We start from the raw sequence: 16390 nt of genomic DNA, 5'->3' as shown, positions 1-16390 counted from the left end.
AGTTTTTTAATCACAGTTTCAATATCAGTACTTGTGATTGGTCTGTTCATATTTTCTATTTCTTCCTGGTTCATTCTTGGAAGATTGTACCTTTCTAAGAATTTGTCCATTTCTTCCAGGTTGTCCATTTTATTGGCATATAGTTGCTTGTAGTAGTCTCTTATGATCCTTTGTATTTCTGTGGTGTTGGTTGTCATTCTAATGTTATTGATTTGAGCTCTCTACCTTTTTTTCTTGATGAGTCTAGCTAAAGGTTTATTAATATTGCTTATCTTTTCAAAGAACCAGCTTGATCTTTTCTATTGTTTTCTTCACCTCTATTTCATTTATTTCTGCTCTGATCTTTATGGTTTCTTTCCTTCTACTAACTTTGGGTTTTGTTTGTTATTCTTTCTCTAGTTACTTTAGGTGTAAGGTTAGGTTGTTTGAGATTTTTCTTGTTTCCTGAGGAAGATTGTGTTGCTGTAACCTTCCCTATTTGAACTGCTTTTGCTGTGTCCCATAGGTTTTGCATTGTTGTGTTTTCATTTTCATATGTCTCTAGGTATTTTTTATTTCCTCCTTGATTTCTTCAGTGATCCATTGGTTGTTTAGTAACATATTGTTTAGCCTCCACGTGTTTGCTTTTTTTTTTTTTTTTTTTTTACTGTTTTTTTCTTGTAGTTGATTTCTAATCTCATAGCATTGTGATCGGAAAAGATGTTTGATATTATTTCAGTTTTCTTAAATTTACTAAGGCTTGCTTTATGGCCCAGCATGTGATCTATCCTGGAGAATGTTCTGTGTGCACTTAAGTAGAATGTGTATCCTGCTGCTTTCGGATGGAATGTTCTGTAAATATCATTTAAGTCCATGTGATCTAATGTGTCATTTAAGGCCTGTCTTTCCTTATTGATTTTCTTTCTGGATGCTCTGTCCATTGATGTAAGTGGTGTGTTAAAGTCCCCTACTATTATTGTGTTACTGTCAGTTTCTCCTTTTATGGCTGTTAGCATTTGCCTTATATGTTGAGGTCCCCTTATGTTGGGTGCATATATATTTACAGTTATATCTTCTTGGATTGATCCCTTGATCATTATGTAACCTCCTTCTTTGTCTGTTGTAACAGCCTTTATTTTAAAGTCTGTTTTGTCTGACATGAGTATTGCTACTCCAGCTTTCTTTTAATTTCCATTTGCATGGAATACCATTTTCCATCCCCTCACTTTGTCTGTTTGTGTCCCAGTATCTGAAGTGGGTCTCTTGTAGACAGCATATATACGGGTCTTATTTTTGTATCCATTCAGCCAGTCTGTGTCTCTTGGTAAGAGCATTTAATCCATTTACATTTAAGGTAATCATCAATATGTATGTTCTTATTGCCATTTTGATAATTGTTTGGGATTTGTTTTTGTGGGTCTTTTTTCTTCCCTTCCTCTTTTGTTCTCTTGTGATTTGATGACTATCTTTAGTGTTGTGTTTGGATTGCTTTCTTTTGTGTGTGTATCTATTGTAGATTTTTGGTTTGCGGTTACCATGGTTTTGGTATAGCAGTCTATATATATCCATGATTGTTTTAGGTTGCTGATCTCTTAATTTCAATTGTGTTTCAAATATCCTGCATTTGTATTCTCCTCCTCTCACAATTACTGGTTTAAGTATCATATTTGTGTGTAGATGATTTCCTACCTTAACTGTATGTTTTCCTTTACTGGTGAGCTTTTCCATTCGTAATTTTCTTGTTTCTAGTTGTGGCCTTTTCTTTTCCATCTAGAGAAGTTCCTTTAGCATTTGTTGTAAAGCTGGTCTGGTGGTGCTGAATTCTCTTAGCTTTTGCTTGTCTGTAAAGCTTTTGATTTCTCCCTAGAATCTGAATGGGAGCCTTGCTGGGTAGAGTATTCTTGGTTGTAGGTTTTCCCCTTTCATCACTTTCAATATATCATGCCACTCCCTCTGGCCTGCAGAGTTTCTGCTGAAAAATCAGCTGATAACCTTATGGGGATTCCCTTGTATGTTATTCGTTGCTTTTTCTCTTGTTGCTTTTAATATTTTCTCTTTGTCTTTAATTTTTGTCAGTTGGAATAGTATGTATCTTGGCATGTTCCTCCTTGGGTTTATCCCCTATGGGATTCTCTGTGCATCCTGGACTTGAGTGTTTCCTTTCCCATGTTAAAGAAGTTTTCAACTATTATGTTTTCAAATATTTTCTCAGGCCCTTTCTCTCTCTCTTCTCCTTCTGGGATCCCTATAATGTGAATGTTGGTGCATTTAATGTTGTCCCAGAGGTCTCTCAGACTGTCCTCATTTCTTTTCATTCTTTTTTCTTTATTCTGTTCTGCAGCAGTGATTTCCACCAGTCTGTCTTCCAGGTCACTTATCTGTTCTTCTGCCTCATTTATTCTGCTATTGATTCCCTCTACTGTATTTTTCATTTCAGTTATTATATTGTTCATCTCTGTTCTTTAAATCTTCTAACTCTTTGTTAAACATTTCATGTATCTTCTCAATCTGTGCCTCCATTCTTTTTCCGAGATCTTGGATCACCTCTACTATCATTACTCTGAATTCTTTTTCTGGCAGATTGCCTATCTCCACTTCACTTAGTTGTCCTTCTGGGGTTTTATCTTGTTCCTTCGTCTGGGACATATTCCTCTGCCATCTCGTTTTGTCTAACTTTCTGTGTTTGTGGCCTCCATTCCTCAGGCTGCAGAATTGTAGCTCCTCTTGCTTCTGGTGTCTGCCCCTGGTGGATGAGGGTCCAAGGGCTTGTGCTGGCTTCCTGGTGGGAGGGACTGGTGCCTGCCCACTGGTGGGTGGAACTGGGTCTTAGGACTCTCTAGTTTTCTTATGCCAACATCACAGTATCTTGTAGCTGACATGTTGAGGGAGTCTAGATTATGTTGTCTTTTTTTTTTTTTTTTAGGACTGTTAGATTTCATTCTAGCAGGCATAAGTTACTGGCAGAACCCTTTGATCCTATGAAGCTTCACTTTATTCTTCCGATTTGAATTTATTCCCATGGCACATCCTTTCTGAGTCTCAGTATGAATGCTCCATATTCTGGGTGGAATTCCATGATCTCCCAGCTCTGCCTGATCTCTAGTATCACCACTTACCCCAGAGAAAGCAATTTCTACTAGGTCTGTGGAAGTCCCACCCTGTACACGAGTGGTCCAGCTTTCAGCCAAGAAACTGCCCGCCAAACCCACCCCCACTCTGTGTCGCTCACTCCCTCTGGATACCCTGCCTCGCAGATTTCAGCCACTTCAGCCCAGAACTCAAATCTGCCAGCTCAGTAGACTATCATTCTGCCTGGGCTCCATCTCCCTACCCCACAATGAGAAGGTGCCCCAAGATGACAGCTGGAGCAGTCATGCACTTTCCTCCTGTTTCCTTGCTCTCTAAGATCACAGTCCTGTATGGCTTGCTATTCAGTGCCTGAGAGCATGTATTCTGTTGCCTCATTTGTGGCAGGCAGGAGAATCCAGTTCTAGGAATTCTGTCATGGCCTGAATTGGAAGGTGAGGTTCCATTTTGGATACGATGCTGAGTTTTTAGTGTCTGTGGAACATTCAGGTAGAAACGTCTGGCCAGCAATTGGGTGTTCATGTATGGAGCTTGAAAGAGACAGCTGGGGCTGGAAATTCAGATTTTGAGGTCCTGAATTTACACTGGTAGTTGAAATCAAGGGAATGAATGTGATCACTTAGCTAGAGAATGGTTAGAGAAGGGATAGAAGAACATTCTTCTCCTTAAAAGGCTGGGAAGGTGTGGCTAAAGAAGGGATGAGGCACAGGAGACACAGGTGTCACAGAAACCACCATGAGTAAAATTGCGTTTGCCTGGGGAAGTTGCAGTATCAGGAGCCCAGCCTTTCTTTCCTCTCTACATCATGCTTACCGGTCCAGAGCCAGCTCCTCTCCAGTGCTACTGAGAGCTTCGTAAAGTCCCACTGGGTGATCATGATGGAAGAACCTGCATACCTGGGCTCTGATACTAATCTGTAGAGTTAAAGCCATACCTGTCTGGAGGAGGCTCAGAATTTCTATCAGATGTAATCACACATCTGTGTTTTTAGCCTTCTTGGGGCTAATGGCTGACAAGTTTGATCATCATTTTTATAAAATTGAGGGGGAAACTAAGGGCCTGGAGAGGTGGACAACTTGATTATTAAAGTCAGTGATGGAGTTGGCCCTGTTTCCAGTTTTAGTTTCTAGTTGTCTAGAGACCTTACAGGGTTCAGACTTGGAAGTTGCTCTAGGTCATCTAATTCAGCCGCCTTGTTTTTTAGGTGGGGAAACTGACACTGATAAATGAGAGAGCTTAAACTAGGTGTAAACAACAGAAATGCAGTGAAGCCAGCTTAGGCAAAAAGGAGAATTTGCTAGAAGAGTACAGAGGTAGCTGAAGGGATTCAAAAGGCAAGGATGGAGCTGAGCTTTGAGAGTAGACTGGAGCTGTGACCTGCAGTGCTGGAGAAACACTGGGATGCCCCTTGTCTCTGCCTTCTTCTCTGCTTTTTTCTGTGTCTCTCATTCATCCTCCTCTCAATGCAGACCAGCTTCTTCTGCTTCCACCCTCCCCTGCCCCCAGAGAAAATGATCACCAACAACTATTCCTGAGTTTATAGCTTAGGAAACAAGCCATTCATTCCCCTCCATTCAGGAAAGAAGTCCATCTGATTCTAGAATTGCAACTCACATTCCCCTAAAGATCTCAGTGGCCCAGTGGAGCCATCCAGAGTCCAGTCATTTTCAGCCAGGGTTCTGGGTAGTGTTATTCCACACACATGGCTGCGGAAAGCCCTACCTCTATAAGCAAGTGGTGTAAACTGTTGGTCGGGGGAGAGATATTTTCCAAAAAAAAATCATGGGAGCAGATGGTTGGGCAGCTAGCCCAGTAGATGCTTGGGACACTAGAGTTACATCAGTAACCAGTGGCAGAGCCAGGACCAGAAACCTCAGCAGCAGTTTTCCTGAGGTTGCCTCCCATGAGGATTTGATCCGTGATGAGTAGAGACAGCTCTAGGACAGCAACAGCCAAAGGTGGGTTCCCTCTGTATTAGTCCAAACTCTTAGCTACAAGTTACAGAAATTGAAATCAAACCAGCTTAAGCAGAAAGAATTTATTAGAAGGCCATTGAGGTACCTCACAGACTTGAAGGAAAACTGAAGATTCCAGGGCATCTTCAGGAATCTGGAATCATACCACCAGGACACATACATACATACTCACTATGTTTCTTTCACTTTTTCAATTTTCATCTTTCATCTCCTCATTTCTCCTTGGCTTTGGTAACACAAGGTTTTATCCATAAGGTAGGAAACGTGGCTGCCAGCAGTTCCAAGGTCATATCTTTATAGTGTCTTTAAGAGAAAAGAAAGTTTTCCCTGCTGATTGCAGGTAGAAAAATCCCAGGGAAGGATTCTGACTCAGTGGGTGGAGTCCTGTGATTGGCTGGGCCTAGGTGCCTTGTTCACCCCTGGGGTCAGAAGGCAGGGGATATTTTAAGAAGGGGGACTGTAAGCAGCGTAGACAAAAACCTCTTTTGTTCTGTGTCTGTCTCCCAGGTGACGATGGAGGCTGGCAGCCTCCCCCTGGAGCTGTGGCGCATGATCTTAGCCTACCTGCCCCTTCCCGACTTGGGCCGTTGCAGCCTAGTGTGCAGGACCTGGTATGAACTGATCCTCAGTCTTGATAGGACTCGCTGGCGGCAGCTGTATCTGGGCTACACCGAGTGCCGCCACCCCAACTGGCCCAACCAGCCTGATGTGGACCCTGAGTCTTGGAGGGAGGCCTTCAAGCAGCATTACCTTGCCTCCAAGATGTGGACCAAGAATGCCGCAATCTTGGAGACCTCTGTCTGCTTTACTCTGTTTCGCCGGAGGAGGACACGTCGTACCCTGAGTGTCGGGCCAGGCCATGAGTTTCACAGCCTAGGCAGTGCCCTGGCCATGTCCAGCCTATTTGACCGAATCCTGCTGTTCCCAGGTCTGCACGAAGAGCAAGGTGAAATTATCCTGAAGGTGCCCGTGGAGATCGTAGGCCACGGGAAGTTGGGCGAAGTGGCCCTGCTAGCCAGCATTGACCAGCAGTGCTCAACCACACGCCTGTGCAACCTCGTCTTCATGCCAGCCTGGTTCTCACCCTTCATGTTTAAGGTGGGTGTCTGCCTCAGATGGATAGCCTCTCCCGGCCTGACCCTGGGCCTTGGCCTCTTCTCAGTGGGTTTGTAACCCTTTTTTTGTTAGAATTAAAAACGAGAGAGAGTTCAGTCATTAGTCCTATAACACACTCCTCTGAGTTCTGCACCAGTTGGGAAAGAGGCACAGGGATCAGTAGAGATCAACATTCTGCTTTATTCCTGAAAAAGCTGTACTTAAAAAAATGAGCCTTGGGCCTCCCTGGTGGCGCAGTGGTTGAGAGTCCGCCTGCCGATGCAGGGGATACGGGTTCGTGCCCCGGTCTGGGAGGATCCCATATGCCGCGGAGCGGCTGGGCCCGTGAGCCATGGCCGCTGGGCCTGCGCATCCGGAGCCTGTGCTCCGCAACGGGAGAGGCCACAACAGTGAGAGGCCCGCATACCGCAAAAAAGAAAAAAAAAAAAAAAAAAAAAAAAAAAAAAAAGAAAAAAAAAAAAAATGAGCCTTGCACTGGAGGCCAGAATTGCTTTGTACTTCTTCCTTTCCAACCTGGACCAACTGGGGCCACAGGTAGAGAGCAGCCAGGTTCCGGGAGCATGCCACATGCCACACGGTGACAGAAAGCAGAGAACAGGCAGTGTTCCCAGAGAGGTGGCCAAAGAGGGGGGCTCTGCAGGCCAGTGACCTTCAGCACATTAGCCCCACTCTCCGGAGGGTCAAGGAAGGTCAGGCTTTTGCCAAGGCTGACTGGAGAGAGGGTCAGGAAATATCAGGAGAGCACATTCCTTCTGGGAACAGAGCAGTTGTTTTCAAAGATAAGCATGTATTGGGACGTTGGTAGCTTCTGGCAGAACAGTCTAGAGCTAAAAGTTGTAGACTGCCAGGAGCTGCATTGCCTAGAAACTGATTGTGATACATGGATTTTGTACCTAGTCAACAAAAATTATATTGCCACTATTCTACCAGTAACAACCAAATTGTCTCTCATGTTCGTAATGATCATTATGCCACCAGTCACTTGTGATGCACTTACTGTGTGCCAGCCACGTGCTTTACAGCCATGATTAAGATGGGTAGTGTCAGCTGGCTTTATTGATGAGCAAATGGAGCCTCAACAAGGGTCTCAGACTTTGTAAGGGACAGAGGTAGGGTCCAAAGCCTGTAATCATAAGATAGATGACTTTCCATCTGTGGCCTCATTTGATCCCCACAACAGTTGTGGTAGACAGAGTAGGTGTGTCCCCATTTTGCAGATGAGGGACACTGAGGCTCAGAGATGCTGAGTAACTTTCTCAAGTGGATAATTAGTGAGGTTAGAACTCAAGTCCAGGCCTTTGAGTCTAACCACTTTTGAAATTACATTGTTCTGCATTCCCTGGAAGCTTAAAAGGCTGTTTGCTACTTAGAACATTTCAGAAGAACCGATGGAGTCCTTCTGTGCTCATCTGCAGATCTGGAAGAATGGTTCATTTCCATACCTTCCACATTTCATAGTCATTTATTCTTCAGCCTCCACTTCCCCCTCACAAGTGCAGCTGCAGATCCTCAAGGGGTGGGTCCTGGCCGTAGACTTCTTTGTAGCCCAGCCCACCATCTGGCTTAGTGCTTGGCATATATTAGTGCTCAGTCCACGCTTGTCTTTTAACTAAAAGCAGGACAGGGAGCTAGGATGACCTTGCCTGCAAAATGCCAAGGCCAGGGTGACTTCACAGCTTTTTTTATGACTTCTGAGGAGAACCCTAGCAATGGCTCTGCGTCTCTAGAGAGCCGGGGTTTTTCTACAGAGAGGACCAAGTAAGAGAAAATAGACTTAAATTGCAGCAAGAAAAAGTGAGGTTAGCCATAGGGAAGAAGTAGAGAGGTTAAGGGGAGTTAAGTTCTGGGACGAGCTCTCAAGGGAGGTCACTGCTAGAGAATGTAAAATTGTCCAGGGATTACTAAGTGGGATCATGAGACACTACTACCTCATTTTATGGTTCAAGTACATCTCATGGAGCTTGGCGTGGAATCCAGAAGCAGTTCTTCTTCAGGAATGCAGAGTGGCTGGGCTTCTCCGTCAGGCCTGGAGGGCTGAGAGTCTCAGGTGGGCTGTTCTGTAGGGCCGAGCAGTACCCCCACCCCAGAGAACTCTCTGCTCTCCACGTCCCTTGACCCCAGATGATAACAGCTGGCTTTTCTCACGTGCCAACTTTGTGCATGGCTCCGTGCCCACTTTGTGCATGGCTCCGTGCCCGGTGCTTTGTTAGTTCGTGAGCCCTGTGTTGCAGACAGAGAAACTGAGGCTTAGAGAAGTGATGTGTTTATCCAAGATAACACACCTGGAAGAGGCAGAGCTGGGAGCTGGGCCCTGCAGCTGGACCCCAGAGCCCATACTCTTAGCCACTGCTCAGGGCACTCACCCGGTCACGGCAGTACACCTTGTCCCCCTCTTTAGGGACATGGCCTGCTGTCTCCTGCCGTAGTTCTGCACCAGCGCCAGTTCCCACACTGACTTTCCCAGCACCTGTGTCTGGGCCTCCCACTGCTGGCCCAGCCCCAGCAGAGCTCAGCCCCTCCTGGCCCACCCTGGCCTCTGTCAGCCCTCCGGCTTTGCCCAGCTCTGTCCTGAGTCCACACTCCAGACTGGCCTATGTGGTGACCCTCAGGGCTGCAGGCTCAGGTGGAGGCAGGCTCGCAGGGCCAAGGGAGGATTCGAATGAAGGGATAGTGCTTTGGAAGGAGAGACCTGGTGGGACACAGTCTCCATGTAACCGAGACACCACATGGGACCCTCACCCATCAGAGGGCTTGGTAAAGTTGGGCTCACATCCCAGCCAGTTCCTGTGTTTGTGAGAATCCAAAGCTCACCCCCATCATTTCTCCCTTGAGCGACCGTCTCCTGGTTCATCTCCAGTATTAACGAGGTGATTCCATTTCACGCAGCATCCCTCTGAGCATTCAGCATCATCCCCCTTCTCCATGTTACCCCTCGCCCCCCCCCACCACCAAACTCTTTATTCTCACTGAGTGCTTCATGAGCACTGGTGGAATTTACTTGAGATCTGAGGGTTTGGGGAAAGGCCCTGCTCCAGAAAGTTAACTTTTCTGCCATTATCCGTTTCCACTGTTGTCCCCTGCCCTTTGGGATTGGAAGGAGGGAAGGGCAGGCAGCTCCAAATGATCTTCCTTCTGATGCACAGCAGCTCCTGGTCCCTCCTGGGGCTGGCAAGACCCTTGCCCTGTGGGGAGGGGAACATGACCAGCAGGACAGATGGCCTTTCCAGGTGCCATCCCTTTACAGAACAGTTAGAGCTCTGACTAGCAAAACAGATCTGATCCCTGTTACACCCACTTTCTCTCTTTCGTTCCCCAGACAACTGCAGGTCACGTCCAGTTTGACAACTGCAACTTTGAGAATGGACACATCCTTGTCCATGGCCCGGGCACCTGCCAAGTGAAGTTTTGCACCTTCAAAAACACCCATGTCTTTCTGCACAATGTGCCCCTGTGTGTCCTAGAAAACTGTGAATTCGTGGGCAGTGAAAACAACTCTGTGACTGTTGAGGGCCACCCATCCGCAGAAAACAACTGGGCCTACACGCATCTTTTAGGGCTTATCAGGTCCTCTCCCGACGTGCTCCCAACAGAGGACTCTGACTCTTTAATGTCCTTGGACCTGGAAAGCAGGGACCAGGCCTGGAGCCCAAGAACCTGTGGCATTGTCATTGAGGGTAGCCAGAACCCTACCAGCCCAGCAACTGGCTCTCCCAAGGCTGGCTCACAGGAGGCAGAGGTGGGCAGCGATGGGGAAAGGGTGGCCTGGACCCCAGACAGCAGCGATGGAGGCCTGAGTCCCAGCGGTGAGGATGAGGATGAGGATGAGGACCAGCTCACGTACAGACTGTCCTACCAAGTGCAGGGACCGCAGCCGGTCCTGGGGGGCTCCTTATTGGGCCCACCACTGCCGGGAGCATCCATCCAGCTGCCCAGCTGCTTGGTGCTGAACTCACTACACCAGGAGCTGCAGAAGGACAGGGAGGCCATGGCGCTGGCCAGCTCTGTGCAGGGCTGCCTCATTCGCAAGTGCCTGTTCCGGGACGGGAAGGGAGGCGTCTTCGTTTGCTCTTATGGCCGAGCCAAGATGGAAGGAAACATCTTCCGGAACCTGACTTATGCGGTGCAATGTATACATAATAGCAAGGTGCGATGTATACATAATAACAAGGTGCTGTCATAAGGCTTACTGTACAGACCTCGCTGGGTCACAAGGAACATGATTTTTGAGTGGTGAGAGGGCTTCAGTGGCTGTACGCAGGAGGGCTTGGATAGTGCTAGTATGCATTTTTTAAAAAAATCATCTTTTAAGCTTATAACACACACTTGCCTCATGTCCATCATCTGATTTGGATGAGGCAGAAACTATTCTTCCCATTTTACGGAAGAGGAAATAGGCCTAGGGATGAAGGTGACTCACTCAGGATCACACAGCAGGTTAGGGGCCAAACAGAATGGGGACTAGAACCTAGGTCTTCCGCCTCCTTTCTCTGTGTTATGCTGCTTCTCAAATATGTCACCCAACTCCTAGTAGAAGGAGCAAGGGCTCTTTAGCTTGGATGCAAGATCATTTTGGGAGACGTGATCGCTGCCTGTGATCCAAACTCTGTGGGTAGTTGAGAAGGCTTCCCAGACGAGGAGATGTCTAAGCTGAGTAGGATGAGGAGAGGAGAACCAAGGAAAATGGGCTGCGTGTGGTGAAAAGGAGGTGCACAGTGAGGGTTCGGGCAGCAGACATCCTTTGCTGGGGCCTGGATGTGAGGCCAAGTTCAGCAGTGTGTGGTGTGGGGACCATTGGAAAATGAGCAGGGGAGGTAAGCAGAATCCACCTTGCCCAGGGCCTAGAAAGCCCTGTTGAGATGTATGGACTTCATACTAAGAATGGGTCATCCTGCTTTGCATGCCATCAGCGCCTTGTACCTGCAACCCCCTCAGGCACCACAGGACAGTAACAGCTCAGGATGGGAAAGGCTTCTAAAAGGAAAGACATGGCCTTTTAGAAGGAAACATGGCATAGCTCCTAGGTTTGAGTCTCACCTCTCCTCTAATTCACTGTGAACGTTACCTTCCTCTCGTGTGAAATGGAAACACTACCCCACTTCTTCGACTGGGGGTTTGTGAGGATCCAGTGCCATAATATTGGCAAAAGCACTTAGAAAACTGAAGGGCATTGTACAGATGTCACATGTGAGTCTTGCAGGCCTCTGAAGGCTTCTAGAATGGTTAATAGCAATTGCATCTTAATTGTATTTTACCCATTTCCAAAGAGGATTTCAGGTGGTGTTACCCTGAAAACTATAAAACTGTGCTATGAACAGAGAATAAAAGATAAAGGTCAAATAAAAGGGGTGGGTGACAGCTTTGCTCTCAGGGGGACCACGATGAAAGGATCTGGAGTGAGCCCTCAAGGAGGGCTTTCCTCCTTTCATAGTTATTAAGAGTGTGGCTTCTGAGTCCAATTCTGGCTCTGCCCCTTATTAGCTATATGCTCTTTGGACTAATGATACTACCTCCTCCAAGGTGTGGTGAGGATTGATTGAGGTCATATATATGCATATATATAAGGTGTTTAGCAGTGTGTCTGGTGCATAGCAAGTACTCCATAAATGTGTTTGGTGTTTTTTTTTAAGACTTAAAAAAAAACTTTCCCGGAGGAATGGTGCCTGGCCAAGCTGTCTAGGAAGACTAGGAGTTGGCAGGGTGAAGCTGTGAGGCAAAGGAGGCATGCGGGAAGGCCCAGCCATAGGACACAGGACACTCAGGGAGTCACAAGTAACCTCAACAGCCAGAGCGTGAGGTGAGGGCTAGTCAGCAAGAGTCAGTCAGCTCAGGGGCAGGTGTCTCGTCAGGGAGACGGGAGTTGTCTTGAGGGCAGTGGGAACACACTGAAAGATTTTAAGCAGAGAATTGTGGTCAGATCCGCATTTGGAAAGCTCCTTCTGTCAGCTTTGTGTGGAATGGAGTGGAGGGGAACAAGACTGGAGACACAATCAGTGTGGGGCAGTGGATAATTAGGGTCCATACGTGGAGAGGAGGAACAGGGCAGTCCGGAGAGGTGACGAGGAGAACCTCGGGAGGGGAGTGGTCAGGGTTACGTGGCCTAGATTTCTGGTGCGAGTGGCTGAGGCAAAGGCAGGAACTGAGAAGCCGAGAAGGTTAGAATGTGGAGAGAGAGATTCTGAGTGCGGTTCTGGGCACGTTGAGTTTGGAGCATCAGTGACATCAGGCAGAGGTGCCATCTGGTTACGTGGGGCTGGAGGTTTGAAGAGAGATGTGCCCTGACGTGCAGACTTGGGAGCAGGTGGTGATTGGAGTCATGGACAAGGAGAGACAAAAAGTTAAATAGCTTTCATTGTAGCCCTCTGGGACTGTTGCCCCCAGGGAACTTGTGGCAGGAATTGTGCAGCCAACTGTTCCTAGTGAGTCTCCAAAAAGGAACCTGAAAAGCTGATTTTGGCTGGCTTTTGACTAAAACAACCCATGGTGTCTCATGAGTATGCAGCTTCGGGAACACATATATCAAATGGCATTAATACAAGTGGGGAGCTGTGGGCGGGAGTGCCAGCTTACTGAGCTGGTCCCTGTGGCCAGGAGCAAGGCCTTGATCCAGTGGCCAGAGGGCAGCCGCCCTACCTCTGCCCTCCAGAACATTCCCGAGAGGGTAGAGGCTGGCAGAGGGAATGAAGAAAAGTATCACTGACCATGATTTTTTTTCTTGCTTCTTTGGGTATCTGGTAATTTTTAGTTGGAAGTGAGGTATCTTGTGTAGACGGTGGAGACAGAGGTAAATGGTGTTTACGTGTGGGAATGGACATGCCTCTTCTGTGACGCTTGGATTTTGTTACGATTACCTTCAGTGAACCACAGGCTCCTGATTCCTCCTGCATTACTTTGGCTAGTTTGCCAGTGGACTTTTCTGTTTTAGCTCTTCCCTTTGCATCTGCTCCTCCGTGCTCTTGCCCCTCCCAGCAGCAGGCCACTGCCATGGCTCTGGCTGGCCAGCCTGGTGGCACAGTGGATGGTAGGGAGCCTCTCATGTCCGCATTTATCCTTAGTCTTAGGAAGGTGCTGTCGGTGGATTTAGGACCTTGGCACTAGGCCCTTTTCAGTGGTCCTGTCTCACCCCCCAGCACTAGGGGGCTCTAATGATCGAGGCCCAAGATATTTTCCTCCCACCTCCCTGAGGGGTAAAGGGTTTATTGTTTTTCTGTTCCCTCCCTTGAGAGCCACAGAGTTTGCTGCCCTTCCCCCAGCTGCTTAAGGCTTGTTCTTCTGGACAGTTAGGGGAGAAAAATCCAGGAGGGGCTTAGTGCTTTTCCCACAGTGGCTGTACTTCCCCCAAGCGCCCACCAGGAGGGAGGCTGTCTCCCGTCTCTCGTCCTGCCCTCAGTCTTTCTCCATGAGCACCTGACGAGGTCCATGGAGAAGTGAATAGATGCAGCTGCTCCCAGGACTTCTGTGCTCTCACTAGTTCACAGCTGGCCTTTAACAATTCATGGAAACGGTTAGCTGAACTCTTCTTACTGGCCAGTATGGCATCTGTGTCTTTTCAGACAAACAAATACTCACGTCTCGTGTCCTTGAAGGTGCCTGTTTCCCTTAGATTCCAGGCTAGTTGGTTGTCCTGCAGCCTCAGCTCGCTGATGGATTCAAGAAAGGTTATGTTTTTGTATCTTCTTGCTGTAAGTGTGGGAGCAATGCTCTTTCCAACTTTCCCCATTCTAAGCAGAAAGCTTCTCCTTGAAATTGTACTTCCATTATACTTTACCCCTCCCAGAGTTTTATTCTAATGTAATATAGTGTTTATTGTTAGTACACAATTTACCTTAACGTAGTACATTTCATTGTTAATACAGCATTTATTGTTGGTACACAATTTACCTTAACGTAGTACATTTCATCGTCAATACATAGTTGTTTAAAACAATATGTATCCTAGATTTTTAGAATTGCTAAAAAGAGAATGTAAGTGGCAGTGCATCCCCTTAATAAGCTGTTTACTGAGTTATGGTACCTTGTTTTAAAGAGGCTTCTTTATCTTACACCAACACTTGCAATTGTCTCTTAGCTTGGAGTTCCATTGGTTTTTCCACCCCAGGATAATAATACAGCAAGAGAGATGCAAAGCGGGCAAGAATGGGTATTTGTCTTAAAAGTGGAAAGCAAAAGGGAAGGTGGGAGAGGACAGCCTACGAGGTACTTTACCTTCAGGTGCTTCCTCAGGCAGGTGAAGTTCAGCAAAGGCGCATGTGGAAGTGGTGGATCTGGCACTGGATTCCATTCAAAGTAGCTGTGCCCTTGGACCCCCAGAAATCTTCATGTAACTGCACTGCATGTAGAGTTTGCAGACCACTAAATCCCACCTTCTCCAAGCGTCCTTTCCATGCCGTCATCCAGTTATTTATCCTGCTCAGAGGCTGTGAATGTGGAGCTCAGGCCCAAGCTTCCATCCAGGTTTTAGTAAAGAACTGGCGTGAGGTTGGTCCAGTGCCTGTAGGGCAAAGCCAGGAAGGACACGGAAATGGCTCAGTCCTCACGAGCACACGGAGGAGAGTGGCTGGTCTGGCATTAGGAAGAACTGCACGGACCAGATGGGAAGGAAGACTCAGGTATTCCCCAAGCAGTTTTTTAAAATACCTTTGTGACAGGAAAATGAATGGCTCTCTCTTCTCTGCCTAGATCATCATGCTCAGGAACCACATTCACCACTGCAGAGCGTCAGGCATCTTTCTTCGCTTGGAGGGCGGAGGCCTGATCGCCGGCAACAACATTTATGGCAACGCGGAGGCCGGCATAGACATCCGGAAAAAGTCCAACCCTCTCATTTTGGTACTTCCTCCACCTTCTTGCCCTTTCAGGGTGGCTCTTGGTGCTCAGAAACCTTTTCTGAGGATGTTAAAGCAAATGTTGCCATCTTGAATTTCTGTTGCTTCCTGTTTGCAGGTAGTTCCTGCCCTTTTCTCTGTGTGTCCTTGTGACTCTGGGTCTCTTTCTCCATGTATTGAGAGTGACTTTGCATAAGTCACGTACGTCCCTGCAGTCTCCCCTAGCAAGGAGGAGGACTGGATAGATAGGGAAATTCACAGGGCCTTCCCTCCCTCAGCCCTGATATGCTCTTGTGGGCTTTGAGTTCGATAAGAATAAAGATATGTCTGCCGTGAAAGACGCTTGGATCAAAAATAAAACACCAGATTAGTTCATTCTTTACTATTAAAAGGACACGTAGGATATTTATTCTGAAGATTACTGGTTTCGTGGATATCGTGAGGCCGTAGTGAGTTTGATCTTAGCCAGTGTGAAAACCACTTAAAATCCTAGAATATGAGACCAGTGACATGAAAGACCTGCCCCATAGTTTTGCTCCAGCCTTCTCTGAGAGGCAGGTTTCCCAGAAATTGAGAAACATAATGGACTTTTATGGGCTTGGAAAAATAATATCCATCCTATACATAGTGCTTATTATATGCCAGATACTGTTCTAAGCACTTGGTATATATTTATTTAATCATGGTTTAACTCTTACACAACCCTGTGAGATAGAATTATTATTATTCCCATTTCATAGGTGAAGACACGGAGGCACAAAGACGCTAGGGACCTTGCCCTAAATCACACATCTAGTGCTAGAGCTGGCCTTTGAATCCAAGGCAGTCTGACTCAGGGTGGATGTTCTTAACCCAGTATATCTAGACTGCCCTTGCAAATGCAGAGAAAGGCAAGTTCTTAACTATATTTCAAGAGACATGCCTGGCCAGTGTCCTCTGCCAGCCCCTTCCTCTCACTCTTTCTGCCATGCAACTGATGTTTGATGCATGGCCTTGGCTTAGGAAATTATTGCCACTGTTGCCAGAGAGATGAGAGGAGTTTGCCTTCCCAGGGATGGGGGGACAGGACAGTTTAGCAGGTGGAGGGGGAAGGGAGTGTTACCTGCCTTTGTGAAACAGTGCAGGATAGAAATACCATTGCTTACACCTCTCTCCCTGTGCTTTTCAACCCTGTGAGGGACTTCTGTAGGCAGCAGTTACCCTGGTGAGTCTGCCAAATCCTTCAGGGGAAAATCTGAAAAGTGAGTAAGAATAGGAGAGCTTGCAGCATGAAACACTTTAAAGCAAACTAGAACTTTGTTTCCGTGAAATCATTTTGGAAGAGAAACAGCTAGCTTTCTGGTTTAAATATAGGATTGTATTTAGGCTGTAAATTAGCAATTAGAGTGAAACAATTTTATTATAATTTAT

General features: G+C 46.9%; 1 protein-coding gene across 5 annotated transcripts in view; it reads left to right on the top strand.

Annotated features, from left to right (window-relative positions):
* The window catches only part of FBXO10 (F-box protein 10), a 77639-nt gene that overhangs the window by 28664 nt on the left and 32585 nt on the right, over window positions 1–16390 (top strand). For all 5 annotated transcript variants that reach the window (XM_081238404.1, XM_081238403.1, XM_081238402.1 and 2 more), the window contains 3 exons: window positions 5550–6140; window positions 9475–10302; window positions 14835–14984. In XM_081238404.1, the coding sequence (XP_081094530.1) occupies window positions 5556–6140; window positions 9475–10302; window positions 14835–14984 (1563 nt within the window). In that variant the 5' untranslated portion in view covers window positions 5550–5555. The remainder of the gene's footprint in view (window positions 1–5549; window positions 6141–9474; window positions 10303–14834; window positions 14985–16390) is intronic.

This window comes from Mesoplodon bidens, assembly GCF_964165515.1.
Source record: "Mesoplodon bidens genome assembly, chromosome: 6".
Taxonomy (NCBI): domain Eukaryota; kingdom Metazoa; phylum Chordata; class Mammalia; order Artiodactyla; family Ziphiidae; genus Mesoplodon; species Mesoplodon bidens.
The sequence above is the reverse complement of the archived record's forward strand: the minus strand, read 5'-3'. Positions and strand labels throughout refer to the sequence as shown.